General features: G+C 48.9%; 1 protein-coding gene across 5 annotated transcripts in view; it reads left to right on the forward strand.

The window, feature by feature from the left end:
• Klhl3 (kelch like family member 3) overlaps positions 1 to 23662 on the forward strand; it is a 121953-nt gene that overhangs the window by 82687 nt on the left and 15604 nt on the right. For 4 of the 5 annotated variants that reach the window (XM_029468306.2, XM_029468307.2, XM_029468308.2 and 1 more), the window contains exons 7-11: positions 6753 to 6869; positions 9439 to 9588; positions 19593 to 19710; positions 20089 to 20286; positions 22569 to 22670. In XM_029468306.2, coding sequence (XP_029324166.1) covers positions 6753 to 6869; positions 9439 to 9588; positions 19593 to 19710; positions 20089 to 20286; positions 22569 to 22670 — 685 coding nt within the window. The remainder of the gene's footprint in view (positions 1 to 6752; positions 6870 to 9438; positions 9589 to 19592; positions 19711 to 20088; positions 20287 to 22568; positions 22671 to 23662) is intronic. The other variant, XM_029468305.2, reaches the window with a different exon arrangement.

Here is a 23662-nt window from a genome sequence, read left to right on the forward strand (position 1 = left end):
CTCACAGAAAACACACAAGAGTATTCTGTCCCGGATCATTGAGTAGGAAAGGCATTGTAGAGTCCACAGGCCATGGACGGTAGGATTTGCAGACACTTCTTGTCCAGTTTGCGACAGCTTGTTGTACACTCGTGGAGGGAAGTTTTCAGCTTGATAAGAGTCAAGGATCTGTGGAGGGCTAAGGTTTGGAATGAAGGAAAGATCTGTAAAAGTGGAGTAGCAGGTCATTTGTTATCTTCATTGAAGCACAGATAATTTAGATTACATTAAGACTTATATTAAGAATAATTCTACTGAGGGTGGGGAGGACTGGAGAGATGGCTCAGCAGTTAAGAGCACTGGCTGCTCTTCCAGAGGTCCTGAGTTCAATTCCCAGCAACCATGTGGTGGCTCACAGCCATCTGTAATGGGATCGGATGCCCTCTGCTGGTATGTCTGAAAACAGTGACAGTGTAGTCATATCTCTATAGATAAATAAATATTTTATATAAAAAAGAATAATTCTATAATTGATCTTTAGGTAAACCATTTCTTGTCCAGATACCTTGATGCAGACAACAGCTTTTCATCCTAGAAGAATAATAGATGTAGGATACATTCCACAGTCAAGGAACTCGGGCTCAAAATTTCTTTTTAGGGTAGAATTTAGCCAACTGTGTCTCATAAAATTAAAATATTACAAGATTTTTTTTTTTGCATTAAAAGAAAAGGTTTTCAGGGCAGATATATTAGGTCAGTGTTTCTTAACCTTTCTAGCACTGCGACCCCTTAATACAGTTCCTCATGTGGGATTCCCAACCATAACTCTAATTTTGCTGTTGTTATGATTTGCAATGTAAGTATCTGATTTGCAGGACATCTGATCTGTGACCCCCCGAGGGGTCACGACCCACATGTTGAGAACTGCTGCATTTGGAGTGTTGGCTGAGAAGTCCTCAGAGCTTTGCCCTGTAGACAGACTCCTGGGAGCTTAGACATGGAACTGCACGAACTGCACGCATCTCTGATGGAGATTTGGCTGTGGCATTCTGTGGTTCTTAAGCTCATTTGACCCTGAGCCCCTAGACTGAGGAATGTATCTGGTATCCTTCCTCAAGGATGATGTAGTCTGCATCAAGGTATCTGGACGGGAAATGGGCCACACCAAAGTCAATTATAGAATTAATCTTAATGTAATCTAAATTATCCATGCTTCAATGAAGATAACAAATGATCTGCTACTCCAAAAGGCTAGGAATGAAACATGGCAGAATTTAAACCAGTAGATGTAACTGCAATGTATCTCAGTATTAAAAGCAAAAATCAAATACAGGGAAAGCCAAAGAGTGAGGAAGGGCCTTGACCAGGTCTGCCTGAAACCCAAGCAGAGGCAGCTCGTGATTTTAAAAACATTTAAAATTAATTGTAAAAAAAAAAATATGAATGTTAGGGCAAATTCAATGATAAAAGGAAACTTTTGATTAAACAGGCTTTCAGAAAACATTAGGAACATCTTTCAAATCATTTCACAATGTCTAAATGACATGGTCACGTTAGGACAAACTTACCCAGTCTATGTGAAAATTAATCTTGAAATACCAATGGCACCAAGGGGACTAGAGATCACTATGGAGTAGCCGCTTGCAAAGGCATGAGAAACAATCCCCCACACACTGCCCACGTGCACACTCTACCTCCTGGTGTATTTCTGGGTAGCTCTGTAGGATGCCCAGGGATTCTGCTACAATCTCTGCAATGCTTCAGGTCAACTGCCTTAAGAAAAAAAATTAATCCATTGTTTAAAAAAGTCTTCAAAATGGCTTATCGAGAGTGAGAGAATTAGTTTCCACCAGAGGTGAGCTCCTTAATAGGTTATCCAAAATCAAGTGGTCAGCCCTGAAATCATAGACATAACAGCAATGGTAAATAGATGCAGTAGATTGTATATGTATGTATATTATGTATGTATGTATGTATATACATACATATATACACATATATATGTGCATATATACTAACAAAAAGATGCTAGGAATTTGAGAGGGAGGAGGGGAACATGGAGGAGGTTGGGGGGAGGAACAGGTAGGAGGAAACAATATAAGTGTATTTTAATTAAGAAATTAAGAAAAGAAACAAAATATGACCATTCTTCTATACAGAAACTCTCAGTTTAAAAGCATGGCAGCAGACATGGCAAATGCCCTTGTCCCTTCCCTGGGATGATGTCCTGGGACTGTGCAGAGAGCTATAATTAGTACCACAGACTTAAGGACTTGGCCCCCAGCTCTGCGGCTGGCTCTGGGGTTCCGCCACTCAGGACTGAGATGTGTTATTAGACAGCACTCAAACTTGGGGTTTGAGGTGAATTTGCATCTGCAGTTCCTCCTCCCTGGTAATGGGGTGGCGTCTGCTAACTTGTTACTCTCTGAGGCTATTTGATCATCTCTAAGATATGAATCATGACACCTCTTTGGGAAGTTTGGTGTGGATTAAATGAGGTTATACATGTACAATGTTATTGATCAAAATCCTCTCCAATCCTGATTAGTAAATCAGGTCCATGGGCAGGAACCTCATTTTTTCCCTCTGATATTATTTAATCAGCTTCTCTCCCAGTTCCTGTTCTGAGAATCGCCTCACCGAGTTACAATCTTGCCAATGGATCTTGAATCCTCCTTCTTGACTTTCAAAATACATTTTGAAAGCTAGCATCAGTGCCCACTCCCCTGATTCTCTTTTGCTTGAGGTATTCAGGTCCAGCCGGGCTTGGCTGCCTGCGCAACCAGAGTGGGATGGGGTGGGGGAGTTACCCAAGTGTTTTCTGGCCAGGGCTTATGCTTACACTTAAGGATTGAGAGCCTACAACAATAAGGACTTCACCTCAACTCATTTGCACATAGAGCATACAAGAAACTGGTTCAGCAGCTTAAGTCAGCGAGGGAATGAGCCTGTTTCTTTGAAAGCAAAGAAGTGCAAGCAGCCAAGCATGTGTGTTTCATCAGGGAACCCACAGAAACATTGTAGCATTGTAAGTATTTCTCGGTCCCTCCATAGAAACATTGTAGCATTGTAAGTATTTCTCGGTCCCTTGGCTGAAGCCCTGGGATCTCCGCTTTGATTTTACAGAGTATGAGTTTATAATTTTTCCTGTAGCCAGCAGATATTGAGTATTTTGGGCATTGTGCTGTGGGATTCTCATCTCTGCTGCTGGGCATGGAGCACCCTGGAGACTCTGAATGAGTGTGGCACTGTTCCAGCGAGTTTTTATTTACAAAACTGGTGCAGGCTGGATTTGACCTGTGTGCTCTACTTTGCCAAGCAGGGTTAGTAGACACTTGGGAGGCAGTTGAGACAAATGGGGAATGGGAGCGCCACAGCTGGGTATGAGGGAACCTCACAACTGCCTCTTTCTGGTTCTGGGTTGGAAAAGTTAATGATGGATAAGAACATTGGTTTAGTTGGCTTATGTGAGAATTCAGGATGGCAGCAGCGTCTGTGAGGCCTTCACAGGAAGAGCTGTTGGGGACTGTGTTTCTGCTCAGATGGGAGGGTATTCTGGGACTTGGAAGTCCAGGAACCACATGGCTCCGAGGGCAGAAGGCTTCCCAATGGAAGGGCATCCTGAGACTCTGGAGCTCAGGAGGGGAGCCTCAGCTTAGCTCCTTCTTCTCTTCTTCTCTTCACTGCTTCTTGGCTCCTTCCAATGAGAGACTCTCACCAGGCAGCAAATCTCACGAAGGGATTTTATTAGAGGTTTCCAGGGTATCTAAGGATGAATCCAGGGAAGGCTGCTCTCTGCTCCTGGGAGCAGAGCAGAAAGCAGGGAATTGAACAAAGGGTAGGGCTTATATAGGAATTTCTAGGGGGCAGAGCTTTTTAGGGCAGAAATTTCTAGATTGAGGATTGGTGGCTGGGTTTGGGGGTTTGGGGGTGGTTCAGGGATTGGTGAGTTTCCTTCTCAGGGATTGGTGGCTTTTTTTCACCCCCTTTTTTTCTACATCAGGCCCATGGTTAGGTTGAGAAGCACTTCCTGGCTGAGGCTGGCTTTGGCTGAGGCACTGTGTCTGTGGGGATGCTCAGGGAGGCTGGAGAGGAGGTGCTGCCGCTGTGGGCAGCTCCTTATGGGACAGCTCCAGCCCAGGCTTCACGTTTTTACCTTTAAAGCGAAGGCTGTGCTGCTTCGTGGGTAGAATGTGGTCCATGACTAAACTCTACCTGCCCAGGGCTTCATTCCTCCTCAGTGTCTGTCACCTCGCCACTTGTCACCTTGCCACTTGTCACTCCGCCACTTGTCACCCCTCCACTTGGGATCATACTATATGGGATGTGGGCAGGAGACAGATGGTGATCTTCTCATTCCTGTAGAAGTTCACAGTCGGGGAGAAGGGAGTAAGAGGAGGAGTGGATGGCATGTGAAGCCTGTCACTTCCCCCAGACAAGCCCTGCTTCTCCAGGAGCTCTGACTCTCTGCTGCTCACCCAGGCTCCACCCCTTCTCCTCCCAGCCCAGCTCTCCACTCCAGCCTGGCCGGGAGCCATGCCTTCCTTGCAGGCTTCCTCTGGGCCCACTCACCCACCCATTCACCGACAAGAGCTTTTGAGTGAATATTACACATAGAATTCTATTGAATTTAGGATTTGTAAGACATGCAGGATGATTTCAGTATTTGTGTGCATATGGTTAATTAATATACAGCTCATTACATTAAAAAATGAGAAAAACTGAGCATATACCATGTATTGCTCATTTTCTTTAATTCTGTTCCATTCTGTTTTTTTAAAAATTAAATTCTTGGCTAGAGAGATGTGTTAGTGGTTAAGAGCACTGAATGCTCTTGGAGAAGATGTGAGTTTGAGTCCCATCCACCTAGTGGCTCACAACCATCTGTACCTCTAGTTCCAAGGAAGACAGTGCCCTCTTCTGGCCTCTGTGTTACCTGCATGTCTGTAAGTGACACACAGTAAAAATAAATCTTAAAAATAAAAACAAACTAACAAAAAACCCAAACAAGTTTAGTGGCTAGGTGTGGAAGTGCACACTTTGAATCCCAGTACTCTGGAGGCAGACATGGAAGGATCTCTGTAGTTCAAGGCTAGCTTGGTCTATGCAGGACAGCCAGGTCTACACAGAGAGACCCTTTCTCAAAAAGCAAAACCAAAGCAAAACCAACCAACCAACCAACTAACCAACCAAGCAAATACATAAATAAATCTGTCCTGTTACAGGTAGTAAGTTTAGTAACCTTGATCCCTTGTCTAAGGTTGTATCTGTCAGAGTGTGCCACCTGCTCTGTAAGGGATGTCACCTGTGGCACGACTCTGAGAATAGAAGTCTTATTCCTCTATGACCTATGACGTTAGTGTCTGTTGGTGACTCTCGCTGAGTCAGTTACTACAATTCTGGCATTCTCTTACACTCATTAGCCGGCGGTTTCCTTTGCAGAAGGAGCCCTTCCTGTACTTCCTGAAGCGTCCGTGGGCTCCGGGATCTGATTTTATTTACTGTGTTAGGATCTATTACTGTAGTTTGAAAAACAAGACTGTTGGACATTGAGTTTGCACAAACAGTGAAGTGTTACATGCTAAGTGTACAATTTGATCAGTTTTAAAGAGGGCATCGGATCCCCTGGAACTAGAGTTACAGATGGTTGTGAGCCGCTCTGTGGGTGCTTTGTAAGAACAAGTGCTCTTAACTGCCGAGCCATCTCTGCAGCCCATGTTTTATTCTCTTTAATAGCAAAGACCAATTTTTCATCCTTGTTCTTTTTAAGAATCCTACCACAATAGCACTACATCGGACACCTTGGGCACATGTCCCTGCCCACTTACGTGAGCCTTTTAGCAAGCTTTCTCCCCGAGAAGGGATTTTTTTTTTTAACTTTTCATATTTTCATTTCTCCCCCAAGGTATATTTATCCATTTCCAGTAAGACCTCTGGTTGGTTCTGCCTCGCCAGTTCTGGACTTTGCCAGTCTGCGTGTATGGTCAGGTGTAATTTGAATTTAGACTTAACCCTGTGGAAAGCAAGCCACAGCCTCTCCTTTTGGGTTCAGGTTCCCCAGCTTTCAATTTGTGATTTGCGTAGGCATAGGATCTTTCCTTGTCCTTTGGTGTTCAGTGTCACTTTCTGTCATCAGAGCCAGCCTTAGGCAGAGGGCAACCCTGTCACCATCCTACATGCCCTGGGACATACGAGAGGGGAGGGAACCATGCCCCAGGGCTTCTGGTCCTTTTGAACACTCATTTCTTTTTCTTTCTTTTTCTTTTTTTCTTCTTGCTCTGGCCCCTCTCTCTCTCTAGCCCAAAGATTTATTTATTTATTATATGTAAGTACACTGTAGCTGTCTCTAGACACTCCAGAAGAGGGCATCAGATCTCATTACAGATGGTTGTGAGCCACCATGTGATTGCTGTGATTTGAACTCAGGACCTCCAGAAGAGCAGTCAGTGTTCTTAACCACAGAGCCATCTTTCCAGCCCCTTGAGCACTCTTTTTCATACCTAGTTTACAGTGACCACTCTGTGTTTCTATCCTTAAATGACTGTCAGAACTTACTTAGTTTGAACCACAATGTCTTCACGTCCCGGCCAGCAGGCTTATCATTCTACGCGTGTGTCCTCTGATAGGCCAGCTCGTGTGCAAGGCCTTCCTACCTTTGTTTCATCCTGAACATCAAGCCTCAGATTAAACGCCTGCACGGCTGGCAGGCAACTCTTCCTCCTGGTTTAGGAGCTGAGGCCGTTCTTTGCAAGCGTTCTGTTTTTCCTTCCCAGGTGTTCGAAGCTGTGATTTCATGGATCAACTACGAGAAGGAGACTCGCCTAGACCACATGGCAAAGCTGATGGAGCATGTTCGGCTCCCTCTGTTACCGAGAGATTACCTGGTCCAGGTGAGTGTTTTCGAGCTCAGCCAGCCAGAGGAGCACGAAGGGAGCTCTGGCTATGTGGTGTGGCTGAGGTGTTTCGTGAGTCTCTGTGGGGGCGGAGGGCATGGACTCCCTGGATCGTGAGTGAAGTACAGACAGGGAATGTGAAAGCACAGATGCGAGCAGGGGATGTGAGCCTCCAGTCCACCCAACAGCCTTGAGCTACCTCACTGTCTTCTGGTGCTCCTGATGTCTTGGATGCTGCAGCAGATCTATGACGAGCTGTTGCAAGGATTCAGGAACTCTTAAGTATCTGGGCGGGCGGGCGGTCAGCACAGAGCCTGATAGAAGGGACGCTCAGTCTGAGTTGGTTTTCTCTGGGAAGGACGGAGAAAGAAGAGGCATTTCCATAAAATCCTCGTGCTCCCTCTGCTGTGATCTTAGGCAACCTGGAGTCCAGGTCAGGAGTGTGAAAACCGGCTCTTCCTAGATGCATCCAGTGTGTGTTCTACTCCCTCGGAAAGAAGAAAGAAAGATTAAGAATTCTGGGTGCACTTGTGTCTTCTCATTTAATCCCTAAACAGCCCCTGGAGGCAATGATTATGGGCCTCTCGATATCCACCCATCTTTTTTCTTTTCAATTTGGGGGCTTTGAAGCTTGGAGACTGGGGTTGGTCTGTAGCCCCAAACAGCATGAGGGAGTCCGGGTTGAGGTCCACCCTCACTTGGCCCTGAAGCACACACTCCGGCTAGCGGCCACCTCTGATGACGTCTGTATTGTTTATGCACGGGCTGGTTCATTTTGTGCAGTAGATGGTGCCAGATGTCCTTGAAATCCTTCAGATAAGCGACTTTAAGGAAATGCCGAGGCAAGTTGGTCAGCCCTCAGCCATTCCTGAGGATCGAGGAGCGTTCAGACGCCAGGGTGAGAGAGGAGGTTGAGCAGCGCCACCCAGCCCTCGGCCCTCATCACTCCCTGTCGCATCTGACCCTAAAACCACAATCTCTCTCTCCAGTCAAAATAACACCAGCCCTGATAGGGCTGCGTGGGAACAAGAAGGGACAATCCACAAAGAAAGGCCTGTTACGGTGTCCAGGGGGTGCTGGCTGCTGTTTTACTATCTGGGGCTCCAGGTGACATTTATTCCATGAGTACGTGTGAAGTCCCGTGTGCCACGTTCCTGTTGTTCACAGGCTCAGTGACAAGCTCTGTGTGTCTCCTTGTGAGACCCCTTCACAGGTGCTTAGAAATGTGCTGGAAGTTTCCTCAGTGCTGCCACCTGGTGGCCACATGCGTCGATTCCCCTGACCTGCCTGAGTTACCAAGGTTGTGGTCAACCCCACTCTGTCCCATGGAAACGTCCTCCAGCAGCGACTGTTTCACAGTGAGGATGGGTGCCCAAGGGACTGGGTTCCACAGAAAGCTAAGGCAGCTTCCGAGACCCCCACGACAAAAACTTGTCAGAGACACGGGCTTATTCTGGTTACCATCGGAAATTCAGGTTTGCTTATGGAAAGAGGGTGAGAGGCCAGAGAAAGGTTCTATGGACCCTCTTTTAAAACGGACTTTTAGCAGGCTTCGTGAGGTAAACTCCTCTAGGAAAGGATGCTTCGTTAACGTTTATTTGACCTTGAACTTAAAGGAGCAGCTCCTCCCTCCACACTAGCCGCCTTCCGGCTTCCGAGTTGCTAAGTTACCCGGCTCCTAATGGGCATTGACAAACGGCGTCCAGATGTATACCGTACTGTCATGTGATACCGGTTGTGAGCCTCCTTGTGGGTGATGGAAATGGGTCCCAGGTCCCCCTGAGAGGGTAAGCTGGTGCTCTAACCACTGAGCCACCTCTCCAGCCCCCATCGTGATCATTCTTAAGGTGACAGCTCAGGGGCACTGTTTCCCCTGTGCGCACCAGCACAATCTGTATTTCTAAAGGTTGCTTATCACCCTGCGCTGTAGCTGCACCCATGAATGCTAACTCCCTGGGGCCTTTCACACCAAAGGGGCTCTTTGGGACCGGCTGCCCGAGCCTGGATACCCTCCTTAGACATTTGTGATTCCATCTAATGGGAGGGCGAGAGAAACTTGGAATTCTATGTCTGGGAAAAAGAAGGCTCCGGAGACAATCAATCTGTCTTTCCTGCCAGCTTCAAGCTGCCAGAAGACGATGGCCCCAGCCATATGTTCATTCCTCACAACTGTTGGGCCCAGGAGACACTTGACCAGGTCTTCTTTGTACATGGCTGGCTTGAAGGCTTAGTGAATCCAGTCTCATTCTGCAGCTGGACTTGAGCGGCTCAGATTAGGGGCCTTGTGTCCATCATTGTGTTCCTCAGGGCTAGCACCTCACAAATTACTGAGTTTGTTCATGTGATGATGTGCCCATTTTATAGATGAGGAGAGTGAGGATCAGGGGTTCAATGTGGTGGAACAGGGCTGAGAGGCGGGACTCTGTGTGGTAGTTTGGAACTCTGTAGGCCTTTCTCAGAGTCTGAGGTGGTGTGGGGTAGAAGGGATGGGTGAGAGTTGGGAACGTCCCAGCCTGGGGAGAGCCCCCACTCTGCTGGAGCCTCACCCGTGCGCTGTTACCCCCAGACAGTCGAGGAGGAAGCTTTGATCAAGAACAACAACACCTGTAAGGACTTCCTCATCGAAGCCATGAAGTACCACCTCCTGCCTCTTGACCAGAGGCTCTTGATCAAGAACCCCAGGACCAAGCCTCGGACTCCAGTCAGCCTGCCCAAGGTAAGCCCCAGCCCAGCCTGGGCCTCGGCTCAGGAATGCCCAGGGAAAGTGGCTTCCCCCCAGCCTCAGTTCATTCTGGCTTCCGGTTGCGTTTACGACCCAAGAGATGGTGTCTGCCGGCTCCTCTTGAATTTGCTAGCGCAGCAGCGGCTGTGAGCCAGAAGCTTGCTTTGCTTAGAGTCTCAGGGTGGCCACAGCAGTGGTAGGGAGCTTCCAGCACGCTGATGTGTGCTGTTCCAAGAGAGGCAGAGGAATGGGGCATGCTGGAGTGTAGGAGTCAGGACACCCCCAGTCTGGTGCCTTTCCTCACCTGGGAAGGGATATGAAGGACAGCTGGGGCTGACAGAGCAGACATCGGGCCTCAGGACAGTGGAGTGGGTGGAAAGTCAGGGAATGAGAAGGAAGAGTCTGGGAAAAGGAAGGTAGGTGCTAGTGGGTGCTGAGTGCTTCTCTCTCTCTCTCTCTCTCTCTCTCTCTCTCATCTTCATGTCTCTCACTGGTGGTCCCTAGGAGTCCTCAGGCTCAGCAGTAATTTTCCCACTCTCTTAACACCGATGTGGGCTGGGTGAGCGAGTGAGGGTGGGGCTGGGGGAAGTTCTCAGTTGACCCGGCAGGGAAGGGAGGGCAGGGAAGGGAGGCCGGACTGAGCCCATTGACACAGCAGGGAAGGGAGGCTGGACTGAGCCCATTGACACAGCAGGGTGCTACCAGGGAAGTGTTTAGGATGAAGTTCTTCCCATGTGTCAAACACCTCGCTGAGGGCACAAGGTTGTCTTAGGGTTACTACTGATAGGATGATGCACGTGGCCAGCTACAACCTGGGGGAGGAGAGGGTTTATCTGGCTTACACTTCCACATCACTGTTCATCACTGAGGGAACGGGAACTCAAGCAGGGCAGGAACCTGGAACAGGAGTTGATGCAGAGGCCACGGTGGGGTGCTGCTTACTGGCTTCCTGCTCATGGAGGAGCTCAGCCTGCTTCTGACAGAACCCAGGACCAGCAGGCCAGGGGAGGCACCAGCCAGACTGAACCGAGTCCTCCCCCACCTTTTCCTGTATGTGGGATCTTCTGTGAAGGCTGAACCATGTCGCTTTGCACCCACTAAAGCAAACGCTACAAATGGAGGGTACGGAGCAAGTAAGCATTGGCGTAGTGCTGGGTCTAGGGGGCTTTGCGGTATGTCTATACCATGCCCACTTCACGATCCGCTGTTAACGGTCTCTGGAATAATTCTGTTTTTGTAGTGCGACTATATCTGTGTCAAGTACTCTTTATTAAATGACATGTCTTGCCGGGCAGTGGTGGCGCACGCCTTTAATCCCAGCACTTGGGAGGCAGAGGCAGACGAATTTCTGAGTTCGAGGCCAGCCTGGTCTACAGAGTGAGTTCCAGGACAGCCAGGAACCAACAACATATCTTCATTTGTGTCTCTTTAATCTTGAATGATATTGATCTTGCTTTCATGTCGTTATTCATACTTCTTTTGGTGGCGATGCTCTGCTTATGCCCTCTGTTCCTGCCTCGGGTGGAATGTGTGTTCTTAACAGCAGTTTTTAAGGGCCTTTTCTCTGTATTGAAGGTCTCAGGTCTTTGTGTGTGCATAGTTTTCTAGTTTGCGGTTTTCCTTCTTAGCTGTTTATGAAATTCTCTCCCCACTCCTGCTTACCTTTTGGTCTTCTCAGTAGCATCTTTGGAAGAGCAGCACTTATAAAAATCAGTGGCTTCAACTGACAAGAAAACTGGTTTATGTTTATCATGTACATTATGATTTCAAATATTCTAAAGTACTATACTTTATAGAACAGCAAAACCGAGCAATCAACATGTGGTTTGACCACATCCATTTAATTAATTAATTAATTTATTATAGCCAGAACATTTACATTTACTCTTAATAATTTTCAACAATGTGACGTTTTATCAACTGTGGTCACCTTGCTGTGGAGCAGAGCTCTTGAATTAGCCTTTCTGCATGTAAGGGAAACTGTGTATCTTTTAATTAATGGCTCCCTAGCCACCTTCCCTTCCTCGCTCCCTGTTGTAACTAGTGTCCTGCCTGTCTCCGTGTTTACCTGTTTTAGACTTTGCATGCTGACGAGAGCTGTCTTCCTGTCCTGGGTTATTTCTTTAGTGTTAAGCCCTCTCCCTTCAAATGTGTTGCAAATGACAAGATTTCCTTCCTTTTTTCAGGACGAATAATATTCCACTGCGCTGTGTGGTGGCTTCTCTGTCCTGTCATCATAGACACAGGCTGAGGCTGTAGCTCAGCCAGCATGGACGAGACTGTAGTCTCCATCAGCACGATGGCGCCTTCTGACATACTGATTTCATGGACTTGGGATATGTATGTGGTAGTGGGATTGCTGGCTCATGTGTCAGACTATTTTTAACTTTCTGAGGAGCTGCCATACTGTCTTCCCAAGTATCGGCGCTTGGAAGAGCAGATGCCCACGCCTGACAGTTTCAATTTTTTTTTTCCTGTTGTGATTTATTTTGAGTTTAAACTAAAAAAAAAACCCACCCTTCACTTATACTTTTCCCTGTAAGTTTGAAGATTTAAAGTCTATGGATCATTTTCAGAATATTTTCAAAATATGTTATATGAAGTAAGGGTCATATAACTGATTTATTCTGTATACAAATATCTGGTTATAGCATACCACATGTTGAAAGGGCCTGCCCCTCCTTAGTCCTTGCCCTACTGTAAGTCATTGAGTCTGTGCCCCCTGGTCTGTCCCTGGCTTCTACCCTGTGTCTTGGCTCGTCTGTCTGCCTTATGCAAGCACTAGGCTGCCTTGCTCACTGGCTTCAAGTCTGAGGTATTTCTGACACCCCAGTTCTGTTCTTGGGCATGGTTTTGCTAACTTCAGAGTCTGCTCATTATTTCTGCAAGAAAAGCTGCAGGAGTCATCGGGGTTGGATTCCATCTTTAGGTCAGTGGGGGTTGGGCGGGGGAGGAGTTATCTGACAGTCAGCCTCAGTCTGCTCCTGTTTATTTGGCCCAGTGACTTCTCTCAGCGATGTTTTATCTTGTCCATCTATGACTTTTGACTGTTTGCTGTCAGATTTATTGATGGGTGTTTTTTGATATCGATACAATTATCAATGGTTTTTTTTCCCGTGGGCAGCACTAGGAATTGATTCTAGGGGCTCACACAAGTGCACTGCCATCGACTTATGGGAAAATTGGTGCTGACCGTTCACACCACAATGGTTTCTTCCTAAAGCCTGATCTTTACTAGTTATTGCTCATCTGTGGAACGGTGATTGCTGGGGAAGGTTATTTGGTGAAGTGAAGGGAAGTTATTTGGGTTACATGTACACGCAGCTTGAGGCTTTGACAACTATTGAGGGTTCTCTTCTGCAGTATACACTCCCACCCTAAGCTATATGCTGTGGGTGGCAGGCATTAATATCCGGTGTCCTTGGCACACAGCCTAGGCCCTGGCTTGGGGCGGTCTGGCAGCAGCATTCTCATGAACGATTGATATTTTAGAAGACGAAATAACCATCCTGGACCCAGTGCTGGCTGACTGCTCACCTCCTGTTTGTTCCCTGCTGCCTTCAGTAGCCACGTGTGTGCTTTTGCATGGACGTAGCAAGGACGGGCACCCTGCTTTATAGAATATTCAGTTCAGCCTGCAAAACCACCCAACGCCAAGTGAACCTAGTCACCACTCCTGGGAGACCACAAGACACTTGGATTAAATAGACAAAGCTCAGCCGCCACCTGCACTTGGCTGTACCCTGTCACCTAGGAACTCATTCACTGTGCCCTTCACAGTTGCCCAGCACCGGGGTAGGTGTAGACAGGTGAAGACTAGGAACCATCCACTCTTCAAGAGACTGCAAGCGAAGGGAGGGGAATCAGACATACCGGGCAGTTCCCATGATATAGGGGTCATAACGGGGGAATGCCAAAGATGCCCTTGCTCTGGAGAAGGGGAAAAGCTTTCTGCTGGGCTGGTGCCCTCCCGAGAGGAGTGCTTAGGTACATGCAGGCTGTCTGAGGAGCTCCCCACTGGGTACCCGGTCTCACTCTCTGATGGCAGCTCAGGATGATCTTGCTCCTTCTCCGTCTCTGTCCTTGTCACCAGAAGCGTCCACAGTAACACGGGATATTGCTTACATAGCAGTTGCTAGGCAGCCTCTCAGCGTTTTATGCTGAGCATTAAACGTGTGCTGTCTTCGTGGGTCAGGAGGCTTTGCTGCTGGAGAACCCTGGGATGCGCTAGGGTTCAGGGACTCACCTAGGGCTTTCCAGCTGGTCCATGACTATGCAAGGCATGATAGTCGCCATGGTGATGACAGTCCTGGAGCTCAGTTACCTAGCAGTGTGCTAAGTTCCCTACAGAGAGCTTTCACAGTTAAAATCACCCGGTCTTGAAGATAGGGAACTGGCTCTCAGCATGCTGCTTACTTGCCGTCGTCTGTTTCCATATTCCAAGTTACCTTAACCTTCCTGGCTCAACACAACAAACATTGAGTGCCCTGAAGTTTCTGAGGGTGGGTGTCCCAGGGTGGCTTAGCTGGACTGTGCGAGCTCTGGCTTCCCACAAAGCTGAGCTGGTGGTCAGGGTGTCAGCCATCCGAAGGCTCATCTAGGGAAAACCTCACTCCCACGGTTGCTGGCAGACTTCAGTTTTTCCCCCGTGCAAGGTTGCTTGCTTCTCCAGTGAGGGACTCTAACGCATGAAAGCGAGGGGCACACTCAAGGCAGAGCCTTGCTGTGACCTCATCACAGGACATCCACCTCGTCACCTTTGCTGTTCTCTTTGATAGACACAATCACCAAGGTAGCACACACATAAAGGGTGGGGAATTAATTTGGAGCCTGAGTTGGAGGATCAGGTGTCTGCCCTGTCTTTGAAGTGCAGCCAGAGGGTGGTTAGGCCGAGAGTTACGAGAGTTACGCTGTAGGTGAGGTGAGCTCCAAACTCTTCTATGGCATGGCCTCCAAATGCCACAGAAGCCTTTTATCTCAGTCCTCTGTGGGAAGGCACCCGAGTCCTGACTCCTAGGAAATCTCTCTGCGGATGGCCAAGGAAGGACACAGAGGCCTGTGGGTTACACGGAGGAACAGACGGGGAATTCCAAGGGCAGACTTGTTTGAGCTGTCACAGTTTCAGTCTAGACAGGCTTTTTGATGCACCCAACTTGGAGAATTGGAGGGAGGGGAGAGAGATTAGCGCGGTCTCAGTATTTCTCAGCAGTGGTGACTATCTGCTAGCAAAGTCCTTTCCCTGAAACAGAGAGGCAGACTTCCTTGAGATAGCCTCAGAGGGTGACAGGATTGTGTTCCCGAGCTGGGGACAGGCAGCTCATCCTGATACACTCCAGCAGGAACAGCTCATACCATCTTGGCTCCCACACCTTTGGCACCCAGCACACCCCCTGAGGCTGGGTTGCTATGGACAACCAGAGGCTGCCTCTCAGTCTCAGAGCCTGCCTGCATTGCCCGGATCCACAGATGGCAGCAAGAAAAACAAAATCAGGTTCCAGGAGGAGCAAAGGAGACCGTCAGGAACGTTCTGAGCATGGTGTTCTCCTGTGATTTCAGCTCAGTGGGCACCTCTGTCCACCCCCTCAGAAATGATACATAAAGCCGTTTAGGATGGGCATATGCAGGGCACAGCAGCCTGCTCCTGATTGGGACTGCCCTGTTTTTAGATAAAATTGTCGGAGGCTAAGGCTGCAGGCTGGCAGGTAGACAGGGTGACCTCGCACCTGGCCCAAGCCCCTTGATTGGCACCGCCTCTCTTCCGTCTCATTCCACGCCCCACCAAACACTCTGGGATCCTGATGACCCTCACCGTGGCCCCTGGGCTTCTTACTCCTCACTCTCATTCAAGGCTCACATATATTTCTCTTCTACATTCCCAATAGTCTCTTTTAGCAAACCACTCGAGCATCTATAATGGCACCCAGTAACTATCTAATGACTCCGCTTGTGGTTTGCCAAGCCTGGTAGCAAGTGCATCGTACCATGCCAGCCTACAGACACCGTGTGAGAAAGGTCCTGGCTTTCAGATAATACAGGTGCTGAAAGTGAGGCCTAGGGAGGTTGGAAGTCTTGCCTGTGCTCAGCAGCTGACTGGTAATGCCTGGGCTCAACAGCTGACTGGTAATGCCTGTGCTCAGCAGCTGACTAGTAATGCCTGTGCTCAGCAGCTGACTAGTAATGCCTGTGCTCAACAGCTGGCTAGTAGTGGGCTTGTGGCTGAGCCCAGATGTGTCTGACCCCAGTGCTCATTGTCTTTCCCACCCTTTAGTCTCTCTTTGAACTTTGCCTTCATGCTTTCTGGTTGACACATGCTCTGTCCCCATCCCCCGCCCCACCCCCAATTGTTTCTTGCCATCAGCTCCTGCAAGGGGCACCTGTTGCTTAGGAGCCTGCGTGGACCAGTCTTCTACTCTACTGGACACACTTCCTTCGGATGAATTTTTTGGTGTTAGCCCTGCGGCCCCACGCACCAGGGTAAGAGAGACTCGCTTCCTGCCCTGGCCCGAGGGACCGACTGGCTGGGCCTGCTTTCTGCCCAGCTCACCTGTCATGGAAGAGAGAGTTTGGACACACTCCACTCTTGCCCCTTGAAGAGAGTGTGCACAGCCTGGGCAGCCCCTCAGACCTGACTGGACGTCCCCTGTGGCCAGGGTTAGAGTCTCGATCCACACGTGTTTACCTTCTGCTCTGGCGTGTTTATTCTCACAGTTGTTCTCCCGGAAGCAGAGTAGTGGACAGCGAAAGAGCGTTGAATGTGTGCGTGCAAACTCACTCTGCAAACAGTTGCCGTTTTAAGAACCAGGCAGCAGTCTGTCCAAGATAAATGGCCGTTTGACCTTCCATAGTGACAGTGTTCTCCTTGGGAGGTGCTAATGACCATCCTGTCAAGGTGGAGTTCAGCTTGCCCGTACTCAGGCAACCAGAAGTCTCCAGCAAACAGAACTGCAGTCCCCCAACACAGCTGAGACCTGGGATCAGGACCCCAGGGCACCTGTAAGACTCTCAAGTACATTGTGTTTTTTAGGAGGATTATGTGACAGGCAGCTAGCTTTATTGTTACTCCAGAACCAGCTCTTCTCTTCCTTCAGACCCCTGCATACCTATCCTTACCCAGGGTCACCTCAGCGAATGAATCATTGTTGCTGGGCATGATGGGATGGCATGTGTCTGTAGTTCCACCAGGCTGAGGCAGGAGGATTCCTAAGGAGTCTAAGAGTTTGGGGCTATCCCAAATAACAGTGAAACACTTAACGCAAGTTTTATGGAGGTTTGTGGACACATTGGGAAGCTTTCGAGCTGTGGTTCTCAACCTTCCCAATGCTGCAACCCTTTCACACAGTTCCTCATGTTGTGGTGTCCTCCAGCTATGAAATTATTTTTGTTGCTACTTCATAACTGTAATTTTGCTACTGTTCTGAATTATAATGTAGGATTCTGTGTTTTCCAGTGGTCTTAGGCGACCCCTGTGAAAGGGTCCTTTGACCACCCGAGGGGTCACACGCACAGGTTGAGAACTACTTCTGTATCGCTAGCCTAGAGGAGGGAGCTGGAACGTCTCTGAAGTTTGTCAGGAAGCTGAACTCATTAACGGCCCCTACCCCTCAATCAATGGATATGTCCGTGGCTGCCATTCAAACAAGATGTGGTGGGAGGAAACATACAACCTGGCTTTTCTTCAAGAATGATTCTGCTGACTCAAACCAAGGGCTCTGAGCTGAGACGTGCAGGAAAGGCACATGAAGACTTGGTCTTAGGAGCACTGCATCGAGGCCAGATCTGTGGTCTAGGAGCACTACAGGGAGGCCAGGCCTGTGGTCTAGGAACACCGCAGGGAGGCCAGACTTGTGATCTGGGAGCACTGCATCAAGGCCAGGCCTGTAGTCTGGGAGCACTGTATGGAGGCCAGGCCTGTATGTCTTGGTTTGCTTTGGAAAAGATTAGAGGCCAGAAAAGCCTCTGAGCTTTGAGAACTTTGTGACCTGCATTTGGATCACAGACACTGTGGACCAATTCTAAAGAACCAGTGGCCAGCGATATGGGCAGTGGGGGAGTCTGGCATCACAGTTGATCTTGTGTATGGTTGCCAGTTTGGGCTTCTCTTCTCCTGAGGTTTGAGCTCCCACCAGCACACGGCATAGATGACCCCTCCTCTCTTGCGTGACATGTAGTGATGAAGTAGAAAGCAATGTGACAATTCAGCACAGCAGAAATTGTTCATGGCGTACCATGAAGAAATCCCTACAGGCCAGAGGATGAAAATACGCTTCTTGGTGTTGACTGATGCAGACGCAGAGCCCTGGCATCTCCCAGGAGTGTGTGTTAGGGGGAGGTGGGTATTAGATTCTCAGCCGAGCTGCTGAATCAAAGGAAACTTGAGGTGGGGCCCAGTGGTTTGTGTTTTTGCAACCCTGAAGTTTAAGGACTGCTGGGTGGATAAGGCAGGCTTTGGATGATGCTCAACCCCGTGGCTTACACTGGCTAGTCGGGACCTTCACACTTCCCAGCCTCTTAAGAAGGGCGTTGGAATGCTAGGAAGGGGTACCAACAGGGGCAGTGAGAGTTTGCCCAAGTTTATCTAAATATGCCGACTGTTGTTTTCTTTGGAACCTTGGTTCTTTTTTTATTAATAGCATATAGGATAGTTCTGAGGGCACGTATGCCACAAGTAAGTACGACTGTTCATTAACATAGCCAGAAAAATGGCTTTGCTCTGATTTGGCCACGCCCAGTGGCAAGAAATACACACGAACTGACTGCTCTCCAAAATATACATATAAGTGTGTTTAACCAGGACAGATATTTCACAAAATAACACTCAGACCGTGTATTCCCTGTGTTGTTCAATTTGATGTGTTCTGGTCACAACCCACCAAGTCGGTGTCATGACTCCCTGATGAAGCCCACCCTGCAGGGGGTGTTGTTGTTGCAGTTCCTGTCTAGAACAGGAAGAGGAGTCAGGCAGCCTCACAGTCTATGTCAGGGGGCTTGGGTTCCCTGTCTGTGCTGCCTCCCTTTGCTGAGTAACCTCTGGCCGTTTATTTTTGGTTTCTGGTCCTTACACTCCTCATCTGTCAGTCACAGTGACAAGCGAATGACAACTCACATCTCTCTCTCTCTCTCTCTCTCTCTCTCTCTCTCTCTCTCTCACACACACACACACACACACTTTATGTACCATTTTTTCCCCAGAACACTGTCAGTTAAGTAACTCAGATAGCCACCAAAACCACCAGAGTGTTTAGAAATTATTTTTTCTTTACCATAGATGATGATAGGTGCCCTCTGCAGTCCTGATACTTAGAAATACTTATGTGCCATCATATTACCCTAAAAATGTATCCAAAAATCTGTGCTTTCCACCTCACATAGGTTTGTTTGCCTCAGTATAAAAATTGTGCCCCCCACATCTTGTGGGTACTGAGCTTACAGAAGATGCTTTTGGCATCACGGGATCCCAAGTGAGGGTGCTCGGAAGACGTGTGCCTGTACTTGTTCTACACTTGACATGCAGGTTTTCCTTGAATATGCACCTCCCCCACGCCCCCAGTGACTAGGGCTTTGTCTTAGTTAGAGTTTTACTGCTGTGAACAGACACCATGACCAAAGCAACTCTTATAAAGGACAACATTTAATTGGGGCTGGCTTACAGGTTCAGAGGTTCAGTCCATTATCGTCAAGGCAGGAACATGGCAGCATCCAGGCAGGCATGGTACAGGAGGAGCTAAGAGTTCTACACCTTCATCTGAAGGCTGCTAGCAGAATACTGGCTTCCAGGCAGCTAGGATGAGGGTCTTAAAGCCCACGCTCACAGTGACACACCTACTCCAACAAGGCCACACCTCCTAATAGTGCCATTCCCTGGGGCAAGCCTATACAAGCCATCACAGGCTTCCTTTTCCTGTCTTTAGCACCACAAGCTGGCAGGCAGCCCGTGGAAGGGCCATGGGTTGCTATCCATTCCCGTGCGTGTTAGTTACCATGCACTTGTCTTTCCTGAGGTCATGATTGTGGTTGGTGGCCAGGCACCCAAGGCGATCCGCAGCGTGGAGTGCTATGACTTCGAGGAGGGCCGCTGGGACCAGATAGCCGAGCTTCCCTCCAGAAGATGCAGAGCAGGTAAGCAGCCCTGGCCAGCCCTGACTCTCCTGGGTTCCCAGCAGCTCTTCCTCAGCTGACGTCTGTCTCATGATGGCTGTGACAGCCATGAAGCCTTGCTCCTTATCACTGCAGACCCCCTTCCTACCTGCACTGTGGGGCTGCTTGCTTTGAAGTCAGTTCTTATGTGCTTATGAGTTTAAGCCGATCCTGGAATTTGCTCAAATCAGGTGATATTAGACAAATATGGGAGAGCTGAGTCCCGAAATCACTCCCAGGTACCTCGAGCTGGTGGTAGCCTCCCCAGGAGGCTGTCATATGCCTACTTACCTTGTCACCCATCAGGTTGGGCAGTCATCCCTGTCCCCGACTCTCATGCCCTGTGTTCCTGTATCACAGGTGTGGTGTTCATGGCAGGCCACGTGTATGCCGTGGGTGGGTTTAACGGCTCTCTGCGGGTCCGGACAGTGGATGTGTACGATGGAGTGAAGGACCAGTGGACGTCCATTGCCAGCATGCAGGAGCGCCGGAGCACGCTGGGTGCGGCTGTGCTCAATGACCTTCTCTACGCAGTCGGAGGCTTTGATGGCAGTACCGGTAGGTCCAGGACCATGTTGCCATTCCCTATTCTCTGGGCAACCTTGCTTTGCGCGGTCAGCTCTTGGGCTCGTCTCTGTGCCTTGTAGCAATGCCCCAGGAACGAACCTGTCAGATCTAGTGAGCTCTCCTTCACCGACACGAGATGCTGATGTAATCCTCTCACACAGAAAAGGTATCCCATGGCTCACCACTGTGCAGGTTTCAGTCCACAGCCCGTGTGGACCTGTGGTGAGATCTTTCATCATGGTGCAGTGTGGCCACGTGAAACTGCTCTCTTCATTAACCAGGAAGCAAGAGGAAGGGGAGAGACTGAGATCTTAAGGGTCACCTCCAGTGCTAAGGATCTTCTCCCAAAGGTCCCGCCAGTTCCCAGCGCCACTACCCGAGAACAAGCCTCCAGTGTAAATGTGGATCTCCAGGGCACTCAGGAACCAGACTCCTAAGTGCTTTCCTCCTCAATTACGCAGTTCTGTGGGTGGAAACAAGACTTCTGTAGCTATAGCTGCTCTGTGACACGATGCATCCTGAGGAGGCCCCCGCACGCAGAAGGGTCCCTTCCTTATCTCCCCACACTTAGCCTGTTTCCTCAGAGCATCATGTAGAGGAAGGGGGTTGCCCTGATGGGATCTGCCTCAGGATTCTAGTCTGGACATTTGACAGCGCAGCTGAGGGGCTTTAAGATTGGGGCCTAATGTGCTTGGCTCAGAGCAGGCACTGCACCACGATTGGCCATCAAATTTTCTATTGTCCCATAGAGCCCTGCAGGCTATACCACTGCTCAGGGGCCCCTCACCACCACACTTTATCTCACTTCAAATTTTTCAACATGGGACCTGGAGAGAGAGAGAGAGAGAGAGAGAGAGAGAGAGAGAGAGAGAGAGAGAGAGAGAACACATCGGCTGCTCTTTCACAGGTCTCAGGTTCCTTCCTTTCTCTCTCTCTCTCTCTCTCTTCCTTCCTTCCTTTCTTTCTTTCTTTCTTTCTTTCTTTCTTTCTTTCTTTCTTTCTTTCTTTCTTTCTTTCTTTCAGCTTTCCAAGACAGGGTTTCTCCGTGTAGCCCTGGCTGTCCTAGAACTTGCCCTGTAGACCAGGCTGGCCTCGAACTCAGAAATCCGCCTGCCTCTGCCTCCCGAGTGCTGGGATTACAGGCACATATGCTACCCAGATGCATTTCTAAGCATCCGCGTGGCAGCTTACAAGCATCCGTAACTCCAGTTGCAGGGTATCTGATGCCCTCTTCTGGCCTTCACAGACACTGCACACATGGAGTACACAGACATACATGCAGGCCAAACACTCACACACATAAGAAACAATTTTAAACACTTCAATTTGAAGTGTTAGTGGGTGTGAGTTTGGAGAGAAGACATCTGTGCTTATATCACCAGACAGGATACTGATCCAGGCAGTTTATCGAAGACAGTGACTCCATCTTACAGTAGTAGTCTCTGTCTCTGAGGGAGATAAATGCAGTGTTTTTTTGTTTTTTGTTTTGTTTTGTTTTTTTTTTTCTTTATTGAACGTCTCTCTGACGGCTCCTCAGTGAGCATAAGCTAAGAAGGGCATAGATGGTTATTGCAGGGGAACTTCTTCAGCCGAGGAGAAAGCCTGGCTGACTGCTGTATTACTCCAGAGACGAAGCATGGAATTCAGGGGTCACTGTTCCCAACTTGGTCTGACTGCACACGGATACTGGGGCAGAGTACCTTAAGATCCTCAGGGCTTCCCCCGTGATCACAATATAGTTTGCTTTGACTCCAGCCAGGGTGCTTGTGTCTCTAGTAGCAAGAAGCAGAAAGAGGTCACCCTGCATCAGAAATGCCAAGGGAACCCCAGAAATCTCCATCAGAATTCTGCCTAGGGCTCAGGGTCACCTACCTGCATGGGATCTTGGGAGGTACATTTTTAGCCATCTAGCTTGTAAAATAGAGGAAGACACGGGAAAGGGGTTGGGACTGGTGCCCAGTAGGGGCATCATGGGGCATTTATTTGGGATCAAATGTCCCGTTCTGTAAGTTTAATGGCTCGTATCTATAGCGCAGTTAGGGTGTACCCATAGCTTTCTTACCAGCTCCCTTGTGTGTCACAGAACCATTGGTGACAGTCAGTGGTCACCTTGTGCAGATTGAGGAGTTACCATGGCCACACACTAGGCAGAGGTGTACCAAGCTAGATATGGAGTCTGTAGACCTGCCCTGGTCTCTTCCTGGCTTCAGCGTTCCTCACACATCATAGCGAGGCCCATGGCTGTAGAAATCCCACCATTCTCTTCTCCCCAGGCCTGGCATCCGTAGAAGCCTACAGCTACAAGACCAATGAGTGGTTCTTCGTGGCCCCCATGAACACACGGCGGAGCAGCGTGGGAGTGGGTGTTGTGGAGGGTAAGGAGGTAGCAGAGGGTGGTGGCTGCTCCTACCCTAGCCTGTGGGTCTCATCCTGAGTCCAGCATTGTGCTTGATGCCCCCTCTACTGTGGGCTCCACGCTTAAGGTCACTGACCGGAGTTAAGTTCATTGTTTATAGTAAACAGACTAGGAGGGCTGAGACTGGGTGGAGAAACTCCTGAGCCAAGGCTATGAAGGGGGTCAGCAGGTTGGGGGAGAAAGAGGAGGACACTTGGGGGAGAGTGACAGCCTGTCCCTTGTATCTCTGTTAACAGTGGGGGATGGGAAGGACGTTGGAAGCTCAGACTCAACATACAAACTGGGGTACACTGTAGCAGGGAGGGTGCTAATTATGCTTGCATAATTATTATGTGTTGTATGCTAGCAGGGATGTGAGAAAGGCGGGCTTCTTTTTCTCAGGTCTGACTGTCCCCAGATAGGCTAGGTATGGGGTTGTGGCTGAGGCAGGAGGGCGTGCCCCAAAGTTCGTAAAACATCTTTTTCTTTTACTTATTCTTTCAAGCCATCTGGAAGAACACAGGCGGGACTCTGATTTTTCTCAGTGGGAAAACCGAGTCCTTGTCTTCTGATAATAAATAGCAGAGCAATCCTCAAGGTCTTATGACTCCTAACCTGGAGCCAGAGTCAGGTCTCAATTGCTGATAGGTAGGAGTTTCTGAGTTCAGTCCTGACACAGAGGCCAAGATTCTGTCCCCCTCTCAGGATAAGTTGTATCCTCTTGGAGAGATACAAGTTCATTTGTCAGCCACATCCAAGAGCTTTGTGTAGCTGGCTTCTTGTTTCCCTTTTCGTTTCCCTTCTCGTTCCTCAGCCAGGAGCAGTTAACAGACCAGCGGCTAAAAACAGCATGTACACTCAGGAAGAGACTGCTTGCTTCAGCTGATACAAGATTGGAATGGCTGACAGGGTTAGGGGAGGTGTCTCAATGGTAGAGATTGGAAATCTTGCCCGTGACACGGGCAGTGTCAG

Source organism: Mus caroli, unplaced genomic scaffold, assembly GCF_978045245.1.
Source record: "Mus caroli unplaced genomic scaffold, Mus_caroli_1 scaffold_15, whole genome shotgun sequence".
Lineage (NCBI taxonomy): Eukaryota > Metazoa > Chordata > Mammalia > Rodentia > Muridae > Mus > Mus caroli.